Below are 12395 nucleotides of genomic sequence, written 5' to 3'. Positions count from 1 at the left end.
GCGTGCGTGCGTGCGTGCGTGCGTGCGTGCGTGCGTGTTAAAAAGGTCACACTCCCACCACCTTCATCTCCCCTTTCCTTGGCCACCACACACACAGTCATCATTAGGCTAACAGCAAGAAACACTACATTACCCCACCAACTACTTCCCTCACTTTGAAGTGTCAGCTGCAGACAGTGACACAGATTTACCAGTCTCAGAACACTGCCTTGTTTTTGTTAAAAGATAAACTCTACAGTTGGCTGTACGTACTGTGACAGCCTCCAGGACGCTCTACTCACGTGTAGTGTGAGGTTTACTAGTGACAGCCTCCAGGACACTCTACTCACGTGTAGTGTGAGGTTTACTGTAGAATTCACTTTTCTCAGAATTTGCTGTCATGAGATTTAAAGGGTGATTTGTAATGCTAATGACAAAATTTAAACTTTCAGATCCTGTCGATATTGTAAATGAAAATGGAGAGGTAACTGGATATGAAGAGTGGATTAAGAATAGGTTATCAAACAAAAATATTAAAGCTTCAACTAACAAAGTGAAAGAGCAAACCAAAAATGGCAAACAAGTTTCAAAGCGTTTGCAGGCTAGGAAGAAGCCGATGAACACAAACATAAGGAGTGTTGAAAGTGACGTACCTGTTAAAGATTTAAAAGATATGGAAGTAGACACAGAAGTAGTTACCGATCAAAAATTGGGGTATAATCCTGAACCAGGAAAGAACATATCCGATATCAGTCTTAAAAGATCAGTGAGTAACCAAAGTGAAGCATATAAAGAAACTCAAGAATTAAAACAAGAATGCCAGGAATATTTTGAAGAAAATGATTCCCAGTTTCATGTAGAATGTGAAGCTAATAACTACGTACTAATTAAGGAAACTGTGAGAAACTGTCAAGTCACTGATACACTACCTTCAGTCAGCAGTGCAGGATTTCCAGATTCATGTTTGATGTCTGCACCATGTTCTGAGAAACAGTTAAGTCAGTGCATATTGAATACAGAACCAAGTGATGAGCCAATTAAACCTGGAATGATTTTTGGTTGTGCTGACTCTATAAACTTGCCACAAAATGGTGGTAATGGAAATTTATATCATCCTACATTTGATTGCTCTTCAACATCCACACATGAGAAGCATCTTCCAGGAAGTGATAGGCTAATACCCCAGGGGTTATTCAATCAACACATAAATAACACACAATTTGAAAAGAGAGATAACAGTCTAGAAAGTCTCGGTGATACTGCACATAATGTCATTTCATTAAATTCACAAAACGATCTTGGAAAACCATCTCCAACATATAAAGTAATAAAAGCATATAAGGTTAATCATAAGAATAATAGTGCTGTGCCTATTTTTATAGTCAACGGTCTATATAATAACATGGATAAACCAGATCTTCAAAATATGACTCGGAGTAACTGTGTAGCCACTAATCAATCCATTCAAACACATAATGAATACCCCACAAGTAATCCAAAAAAGAGTGCAACCGTAACACAACTGAATTCATTCTATACTGTAACTCCACCACAACTTTCATTAAAACCTTATGAAATGACTGAAAACACTGCTCCTCAGTGTCAGTATAATAAAAGTCATGTGAATGATACCAATGCATTAGAAGCTGGGCTATTGTCAAGCCAAGAGGTAGCATCTAATTTTGTTTCATCTTATGGAAGCAATCAGTTGGTATCGGCTCCTGATTTTTCTGGACCTTATAATACATTTGCATGGACTGATAAACATAACCTCTCTACACCAGAAATGCAAGTAAGGAAATCTGGTGAAAGTTATACTCACAATAATGCCATAGGAAGTGTACAACACCAGAGTCACATTGATCAAGTTAGAAATTGTAATATATCAACTGGAGGAAATAATGTACAATATTTACAGTGTCAATCTCCCAAAGATGGAGCTTCAATACCACAAAGGCAATACATAATTGGTCAATTGCCACAGTATGTTGTATCAAAGACCCCAGTTAATTATGTGCAATTATCTCATATTCCCCCACAACATACTCCAACATACACTTTGGCATCTTCCTATAATTTTTCAAGTTAAAGGCATTTTCTTGGTATCTGTGGAAAAAATTTCTCCCCTCAGTAGTCACGTGGACTCTTGACTTGTACATCATTTGTCTATTTCGAACACTAGATAGATAAACACTTCCTATGGTTCTCATGTTTTTTAACAATGGGACAAGTTACAGTGGCAACATAAGACTCCATATGTATGTACTGTACTGTATTCCCAAAGCATTGTTGTGTCCAGTTTGTTTATATAAAGTATATGGAGTTGATACCGAGTCTTTGAAGAGCACGACTTGACGTGCTATGCCTGTTTTCAGAGGTTGTATGAACCCCTCCTTTCTGTAGACCAAGACTTGCTGTGAAGTACTTGTGGATACCTCAGCCTGCACTACCTACAGTACCATATATTTATTGACAATGTATACAACAGTTTATCTTTGCAATGTTCTTCTACCAGTTGTCCAAGTCCACTGTACTGTATTTACAAATGCAGCATAATCTATGAATTCAGTGGACACTACATCACAAAATATGACATCCTACACTGCTTGTGTATAGCAGAAAACCTTACTTGTTACCAGTGACTACTTGTTCATTGCCTTTCAGAAAGAGGTAGGTGTTTCTGTTGATTTATTGAATACCATTCCACTGCCATGTTTAGAGCTTGTCTCTAAATGTTATTAGATAAAATTTTAATGCACACCTCAGAAAGGTGTGTAGGCTGAGTGGGGATACAGTAGAATCACAGTTATGTGGTACAGTATCGGGACAACTGGAGGATTCAACTAACCGGCACAAAAATTAAATAAGAAAAATAAAAATTCCTCCAAGGTCAGCTAGAATCATAAGTTTGAATACCCTGTGCGATAGAGATGAACTGCCACATTTATTGCTATTACATGTACTGTACAGTATAAACAATAAAATTGATACATAGCATATCATAAAATACAATAGTATATATATTAAGTACAAAAAATTGGCCCTTTCCACACTCAAACCGTCCTCCGTGCAACACGTAGTTCAGAGTCACCCAGCTTACTCACAGACGTGTAGCTTCCGTGCTGGCCTTGTGTATGCCGTGACATCACATTGGGAGGGAGCGCAGCCACTCGGTTATAGCTCAACGCACATCCAGTTCCTACATGTACAGACCGAACTTCTTCATTTTCTTATTGTATTGTTTTATATTATATTTTCTTTATTTATAAGCCACATGAGAGTAATGTAATGATTTGCAACAACTTATATTTTTATTGTAATTAACAATAAACACAGCAGCTGGGCTGGTGAGTCGGCGATGTAGTTATAGCCTACCACCTCCACACACACACACACACCCACACCCATGCTCTTCATGTTTCTTATTTTATTGTTTATATATATATATATATATATATATATATATATATATATATATATATATATATATATATATATATATTATATATATATATATTTATTTATTTATTTATTTATTTATTTTTTATTTATTTTTTATTTATTTTTCTAAACAACATCCTGTATATAGAGTGGGATAAGGATTCAAGAAGTTCATTTTTCTGAGATGAATTTGAGGAGGTCATCCTGTAGCATTGTAGAATTTATTGGGAATCCTAAGAGTGAGTTTCAGCTCACCAGTAAAGTTCTTCATCCAGCACCTCTCAATCCCCATAGGTGCCGGTTAACTGGGATTCTACTGTACTGAGTGAGGTGTGTGAAACAAATACAGTGCTTTATAAAAGGTACCACATGGCAGATCTTCCTATTGTAATATGAATGAAATAATGTTCACATCCAAAATTAAATATATTTCAAGTGGAAAACTTTAATCTCAGTACATTAAATTTTCCCAATACTGAATTAATTCATACCAGTAATGTCTTAGTATAAGGGTTTCCATTTTTGCCTTGTGCATACACAAAATAATAATTGCTTACAGATGTAAACAACCTTTGCTTCATGCATCATTAACGCATATGGAAGGTTTGACTTGAATGTGTTTGATTTTAATATATTTTTATGTACAGTACAATAGTTTTATTTATGAAAATTATTACTATTTTTTTTTAATTAAATGTATAGTAGAATCCCAGTTATTCGGTATACGGCCAATTGGCAGATTCAGCTAACTAGCACCGAAATCAAATACCCTGTAATAATTATAAAAATTCATCCACATCAGTTAAAATTATAATTTTGAATACTGCACACAAATGGGATGAGCTGTCATGTTTATTGCTACAAAAAACAATAAAATCAATACATAGCATAATTATCATAAAATGCAATAGCACATATTTTATGTACAACAAATAGCTCCTTCCACACTCCAACCATCCTGTGGGTGGTGTGAACTCAGTTCAGCCAGGCAGTCACCCAGCTGACTCGCAGACGTGTGTGTGCTGTGACGTCACATTGGGAGGGAGCGCTGCCACGCAGTTATAGCTCGGAAACCCACCACCTCGACACACATTCACTTTCCACACACACACACAGTCTTTATTTATTATATTGTTTTATATTATATTTTTGTATTTCTAAGCCACATTAGAGTATTGTAATGATTTTTCCACAGTTTAACAGTGAATGGTTTTTAGATTAAAAAATTTATAAAAGTGATGGTAACTAAGGTACATGTACAGTTTTGCAATTTGTTCATAGCTTCAATTAATTCTTAGAAGAGAAATTTTATTATAACTGTACATGTAAAGGGTGACTACTTTAACTGTACAGTATTCAAGCAGCTGAAAAGTTTGTAAAGTTTATATGTTATATAAAACAATTTCTTAGGCATCATTGTTGCTAAGTGAATTTAATTCTTTGTGCATACAGATATATGAATAAATGAGAAGAAAGGATCAGTCTTTCACAATTTTCAGCCTTGATTAACATAGAAAGGTTATTATGTCCCTTAAAATAGCATAATGTAAGTATGATAAAGTAAATATTAAAGGACTGTAGTGGGTCTTCTGGTGTGCATCAGCTGCCACAGTTGCAAGCTTCAAGGGAACAAACTATGGTTTGGTTCACCTTCTCACAATGGTACGAGAGCTTCAGTTCATTGTCAACATACACACCCAGGTCCCTTTCACGTCTGGTCTCGGTTAATGTTGTTTCTTCATCCCGGTGTTATCAATTACTTTTTTACTCTGGGAAATCATCATAGGGTAATCTTTACTTGATGCAACATAGCTGACTGACTCATGTGGTACTGCATGAGTTGAACAATTTGCACGTTTTTTTTTTTCACCGCTTATCAGCTTACTCGCTGTTCAGGCGGTTGGTCTATCCAGTGTTAGTACAGGAGGAAACTGGAGTCTGGTAAACCTGTGATGTTTGGTAGTGAGGGTCACACCCTTCTCAAGTGTGTCTGGGCTAAGGCTCAAACTCTTGACATATTGGTGAGAAATACTTAGTTACCACTGCACCACCAACACCCTAGACTCATGACTCTGCATAAAGGCATAAACTAGAGAACCAGGTTGTGGTAGCATTGAGTGACCCAAAACCTGTCATAAGCTTTGCATCTGTTCAATCCAACATTAACATATCCTTGGTACTTCTCTAATGAATTTTTTACTTGGGGCAACATCTTCATGACTGCAAGTTTACTACAGTATATCTCTATATCTTTTTGTAAACAAGGGTTAATGTGCAGCCCATATTTAATAGTTCTTGAATTTCATTATTCTTCTCCGCAATGCCCGAGACTATTTTGTCATCGGGAAGTGTAGTAGGAATACCTACAGTTATCATTTTTGGCAAGATTATCCTAAGTTCAGACACCATGAAGTCCAAATGTGTACCAAAGCAGGAACTCATTTTCCCACTAGCCTCCTCCTTTGCCTTCTCAGTGGGAAGTTTTATAACAAGGGAGCCAGTTCGTGTCTGGATGCAGCTATCAATAGGAATAGACTTCAATGCTCTATCAACACTTCCAGCAGCAGCAGCCACAAAACCCCCCTTTAGCTTCAGTACCTGCTGGGTGGGTTACTGTCCTAGCCCTGCCCAAATCATTGATCTTCACACTCACTCCATTAGTACTACCCAAACTCCTTCAGTTCCTCTTCAGTGATGTTCACGAATGATTGAGGAGACTCGTCAGAGACCACTCCCAAAGCATCGATCCTGTCCTCCAGTTCTTTCAGCCTCCCCTAAATGCCCCGCTCAAGCACTTATGAGTGACACTGCCTTGTTAGTTATTTTAGCTTCCAGATTTGATTTGACTTTGCTCGGGATGTCATTCGCCTCGTTTTCACAACGTGTCCTGAACCATCGGAAGCCAAGTCTCATCCTGGTCATAAAGTTTTATTCCTCCTCATCAGTGACTGGAAAATGGCTGATGTGAGTTGTATATTCAAGCCAGGCAATCGCCATTACATGAATAATTATCGACCAATGAACCTGACCAGCGTAGTGTGTAAGGTACAGTGATATCCCCGTTAGCCGGTACAATTGGTGCTGAGCACTTCCGGTAATGAGAGATTTCCAGGTAACGAGACGACTTTCGGAGCCGGAAAAAATCCCTCATCCCCAGAATTTTCCGGGTAACAGAAAAAATTTCTCGGAAGTTCCAGAAATTGCCCAGTACATCATCCCGAACCCGGAAAAATATCCCTCATCCCTGGAATTTTCCGGGTAACGGAAAAATTTTCTCAGAATTTCCAGAAAATGCGCCTGATTTTCATCTCTCACTCCCAGAAAAAACCTCCCCCATCCCCGGAATTTTCCGGGTAACGGGAAAATTTTCCGAAAAATTTGCCCCTCGGAAAATCATTCCCAAAGCAGGAATTTTTCGGAAAATAACTGCTTTGGGAACGATTTTCCGAGAAAATTTCAATTCCGGCTATCGGAGAGTTCCGAGTTCGAGGGATTCCGGCCAATGGAGATATTACTGTACGAGGAAGCTTTATAAGAGATACCACAATGGAACATCTACTACGAAACAACCTGGTAAAGGATTGCCATTAAGGTTTTATTCTGGGATGCTCGTGCATGACACAATTGCTCAAGGTTTTGAATATTTGAACTCAAATTCTAGAAGAGGGTGGCAATATCGACAATAAGTATCTGGATTTTCCCAAGGCTTTCGACAACATACTCCTTGCAAGGCTGAGAATTAAACTGAAAGGGTATGGGATTCAGGGAAGTGTCCTTGTGTGGATTGGAAACATCATGACTGCAAGTAGTGTGTGGTGATTAATGGCATGAAATTGTCATGTGTACCCTTGACAAGTGGGGTACCACAGGGCAGTGTACTGTGCCCATTTTTTTTTTCATAAATGACTTGCCAGAATCTATACACTCTTCCATACAAATGCTTACAGATGATGCCAAGTTATTTAGGGAAATTAAGAATCAAACAGACTTTGACAAGCTACAGAATGACCTCTGGCAGCTTCAAGAGTGGTCGAAGAAATGGCTGTGTAAGATTCAACGTCATGAAGTGTAAGAGGATGCACCAAGGTCGTACCAACAATAAGGAGGCACTTCACATGTCCCAATGGGACGATGCAACCTTGTTACCAGAGACCAAATGTGAAAAGGATCTGGGTATGTATGTTGTCAACAAACTGAAGTTCTCGGGCTATTGTGAAAAGGTGAATCAAGACCGAGGAGCTTCCCCATCGAGAGGACCACTAGACAGGTGCCTGCACTACAGCACCTCAGTTACCCAGAGAGACAGAACTCCTGCCTCTCACTGCCTAGCTTATTCTATAGACTGATAAAAGGTGACCAAATTGAAATTTATAAACATTTCAGAGGGTACTACTCGGTTGAATTTCCATACCTGGAGCTGGTGGATGCCCGGCCCACAAGGGGTCACAGCTCAAAGTTGAAGGTCCATAAAATTGTGAAGGTAAACTTTTTTGGGAGTGAAAACTGCCAGAGAGTGTTGTGAGCTCTTTCAAGACCAGACTTGACCAACACTGGAGCAAATGCAGATACATTATGGAGCCAGTACTTGCCAACAGTGTGTAACAGAGACATGACCGACCGCTCAAGTGGCTAACGAGCTGCAGCCACAGCATGCCTATGGAGCGGGAAGTCGACAGGCACCAAGTTGAAGCACTTGCAGGCCTCCAATGACAGGTAGAGGGCCTTGGCTGTCTGCACATTGTAGACCTCCTGGACGGTGGACCCCTCGCCCACACTGAGGCAGCAGGGGGCGGACCCCAGACACTTGAGCTGTTTGTTTGCCACGTCCCTCAGGCCATTGCGGACCCGAATTTGCCCCGGACACAAACCGATGTCCAGGAGCAGGGATGGCCCTGCCACACACACCATAGCACCCGTGTCAGCCACAGCCAGCACAGGGGCGGCGGGGGAATTGCCCCCAGCCTGGGTCACGAACACTTGTAACCTGGGGTGGCGGGATAGCTGGGCTGTTGCCACTGTTACAGCACCTGACACATCCACAAAAGCACTTAGGACTGACTTACTCCTACAACACCTTTTGAAGTGACCAAGCTTAGAGCAATTGCGACATGTGGCCCCACTTGCAGGACAGTTACTTTTACCAGAGGCATGTGTCATGCCACAGTGCGCGCGACTGGGGTGTCTAGGTCGGGCGGCAGCTACCTCAGACTCACCCGTGACGTCATCACCAACCGCCGCTGCCTCCGTGGCTGTTCCCGTCACTGCCTGGACAGACGTACGACACAATACACCAGCATCTCTCACTGCTGCCTCAAACAATGTACACTTATTTCTAAGGCTTAGTGTTGAAGTGCTTAGAATCTAAGCACTTCAACACTATTATAACCCGAGTAACCCTGGAAAATTTCCCTTTTCAACACTGGGTTATTCAGGCCCACCATAACTTTACGTAATAGCATGTACTCAGAGAGATCGTTATCACAGGTGGGACATTTAAATTCACACTCCACTGCCTCTGCGAAGCATCGTTGAAAATACCGTTTCATGGGCTCCTCTTCAACTTGTTTGCTGTTGAAAAACTCGTTCCACTTCACAGCTTGGTTTGACGATTGAAGAACCACCCCACTGATGGCGTCCAGGGCCTCCTTGGGTGAGAGCTGCTCCCACTGACCGCTGGGATATCTCGAGTCAGTCACCCTTTGGAGTGCAGGCGAATGTGGAGTGTGGACACCAGTTGTGACCATCCGTTCAACAGCACCACGACTCCATGGACTGCCTCCATGTCCTAAACGCTGCTGCTGGCTTTTCTGCCTCACACTTCTCTGGAGTGACCGCTGCTGAGGGCTTCATGACCGGCATAGAAGCATGACCACCACCAGTAGTTAAAGACACCATCTGAGCCATTAATGCACCCATGGTTTGCTGCTGGACACGCCTGGTGTTCCCGCCAGTGTAGAGATGCCCTTGCGTCCCCTTGAGGGCGTCAAGAATCGTGGACGTGTAGGGGCCATGTTAGCTTTATCGTCAGGGCTGTTATGACGTGTCGGGCCCCGGCATCCTACTCACTGCGCCATGTGAGAGGTTTGAATATTAGACCACGTTCTTTGCAGACTTTACTCTTACAGCGTCAGCTGGTGACTAGCAACCGGGCACTGCCCCAGACAAGCTCACACCTCAACACATGGGAAAACATATCGAACGATGGTACTCCATTTCACAATCTCGCAAAACCCAAAGGCTTTTTTACCGCTATACAAAGTTGAAATTAATAACAGAAATAGGCATATTGGACCTGAGGCAAAGGCGTTGAACAATCTTTTTTTCATCAGTGTTCACAAGAGAGGATGTGAACAATCTTCCTGCGTTTGAGGAAAACGGCTTGACACAGAGCTGACCCACATTGTGTTCTCGGACGAGGTTATGAGAAATAAACTGTCAAAGCTAAGGATTCACAAGAGTGCCTGCCCAGAGTGTTAAGAGAACTGTGTAACTAGCTTGCTGAGCCCCTAAAGATCCTGTTCTGCAAATGCCTGGAGGAGCAAAAGGTCCTCGACGACTGGAAGATGGCTTATGTGAGTCCTATATTCAAGAAGGGCTTTCATCACCACTAATAATTAGACCAGTGAGCCTGACCAGCATAGTGTGCAAAGTACTAGAGTGCATCATAAGAGATGCCTTGATGAACATCTGCGACAAAACAACCTTGTAAAGGAATCCCAACATAGTTTTATGCCGGGAAAACCTGCTTAACACAATTACTTAAGGTACTAGATGTTTGGACTCAAATTCTAGAACGAGGCAGAATTATTGACAATATACAGTATACCTAGATTTTTGCCAAGTCTTTCGACAGTGTGCCCCATGAAAGGCTGAGAATTAAACTGGAAGATTACAGGATTCAGGGAAGTGTCTTAGCGTGGATCAGAGACTTTCTGCATGACGGCAATTGGTGCGTGGTGATAAATGGTACGAAATCGTCATGTGTACTTGTGATTGACTTGAGAATTTGCTTAAACAGAGTGTTTGGTCTGTATCCTTCTGTTAAACAAGCCATTATTATTGCTCTGACTGTCTGACATTACCCGTCACAGTGGCGCATCAGGGGGCTTTCCTGGTTGCCCGGAAACCCCCCCTCCAGGTACTGCATGGTGCGGCCAACCCATACCTGACCTGGCGACACCTTAGTAACACGAAGGTTGGGTCAGCTTACCTGACCTCACCCCACGCCACGGTAACGTCCACCACCTCTGCCATTCCCATGCACCTGAATGCACTTAATATACAGCACTGCCAGACAGTGTGAAATATTGAGATTTAATGTTTGTTTTTTCATATTCTCATCCACATTGTACATTTTCTATAGATTTTACATATTTATAAATTATTTTTCCATCCACTTTCACATATTTGATGATTACGCAATGTGCTTCAAATAACTGTATCGTACGATAATACGGCGTTGGAAATTGAGCATGCTGGGTATATAAACCAAGTAATTGACACATTTGCACAGAGAAATCCCAGGAAGATGAAATTTGCCAATGTACTTGCAGAAAAATAAAGGCAATGTATTTTACGGGTGCTCAAAAACTGTTAAGCAAATTTTATGAGCTCTGTTAGTGTTCAGTGTTAGTTAGTCATTATATACAAGTATTAAAATGCTTAATGATTGTTACACATTCAATACAGTAATAACCATATTATATACTCTATATTTAGTGCAGTAAATTCATGTATTTTAAAATTGTGTAAATAAAATATTTAAAAAAAAATTTATGACTTCTATTATCCTGTAATATAAGTCTATATACAAAGATTAGGAATGTTAAATTACACCACCTTCAACCTCAGATTGTTTCCTAAGATTCAGTGCAAATGGCGTCAAATATTGGTCAGATTTCAAAAATTTTTCCGGGGGCTGACAGTGCCTCCCCGGACCCCCCAGCTGAAAGGGCTCACTACGCTTGCCAGACTTCTCAATGAGAAGTTCTCATTAATTTGGAAACCCCTGTGGGGTTATGAGATATTGGTTCACACTCAGGATGGGATGGAGAAAGGAAACTCACAATGTGCTCTCTGTATACCTATTGTATTGGATGTACAATGCAGCTTGGTGCTGGGGGGTGGCAGCGTGAGTCCAAGGGTGATGTAGAGAGAGCGGATTGGTGAGGGTGCTCAGAGGAGAACACGCCGCTTGTAGGGCGGCATAGTCGCCGGCGGGAGCGAGGGCCACCAGGCAGGAGCGGGGGAGGTGTTGCTTGCTGGTGGCTGTAGGTAGAAAGAGGTAGGTCACGGCGGGGTGAGGTCTTAAATAGCGGGGGTATGCGTGGGTTGATAGTTGACCTCCGCTATGTTAGGCGGCGCTGGTTACCGACCTTGACCATGAGGCGCAGGCTGGGGAATTCGAGGGTCGGCTAGTCAGCGACAACGGCTGAGGTGTACAAGCATCTCAGGGGGCACTACTCAGTCGAGTGTCCTTAATTGGAGCTGGCGGACGCTCGCCCCACAAGGGGTCACAGCTCAAGATTGAAGAAGCCGCAAGTCCAGAAAACCGTGAGGGCAAACTTTTTCGGAGTGAGAGTTGTAAACTCTTGGAACAATCTGCCAGAGAGTGTTGTGACGGCACCGAGTGTGAGCTGTTTCAAGACCAGACTTGACCAACACTGGAGCGGGTTCAGGTACATTCAGGAGCCGGTGCATGCCCAGTACTTCCCAACAGTGCATGACAGAGACGTGACCGATCGCCCGGGCGGCTAACGAGCCGATCTTTTGGTGAAGAAGATAAATGAAAAGGAAAAGTAATCAGAGTATAAGGGCCTGTGCCTCTTATAACAATTTTTACTTTAATACTTACAACCATTGGTAGCGTGACGAGAGGAGGCTCATGAGTATATGTAATGATAGTATCAAGTACTAGGGAAGAAATAACGGTAGATACTGTAGATAAATAATAGACACAATATACAAATACAATA

The 12395-nt window shown here is 41.7% G+C and overlaps 1 protein-coding gene across 2 annotated transcripts in view; it reads left to right on the top strand.

Moving 5' to 3' along the window:
- LOC121871368 overlaps positions 1–3393 on the top strand; it is a 31768-nt gene extending 28375 nt beyond the window's left edge. For both annotated transcript variants that reach the window (XM_042373587.1, XM_042373588.1), the window contains exon 9: positions 432–3393. In XM_042373587.1, coding sequence (XP_042229521.1) covers positions 432–2068 — 1637 coding nt within the window. In that variant the 3' untranslated portion in view covers positions 2069–3393. The remainder of the gene's footprint in view (positions 1–431) is intronic.
- The last annotated feature ends 9002 nt before the right edge of the window (positions 3394–12395 follow it).

Source organism: Homarus americanus, unplaced genomic scaffold, assembly GCF_018991925.1.
Source record: "Homarus americanus isolate GMGI-L3 unplaced genomic scaffold, GMGI_Hamer_2.0 scaffold45698, whole genome shotgun sequence".
Taxonomy (NCBI): Eukaryota; Metazoa; Arthropoda; class Malacostraca; order Decapoda; family Nephropidae; genus Homarus; species Homarus americanus.
This window is presented reverse-complemented; position numbering and strand designations above follow the sequence as displayed.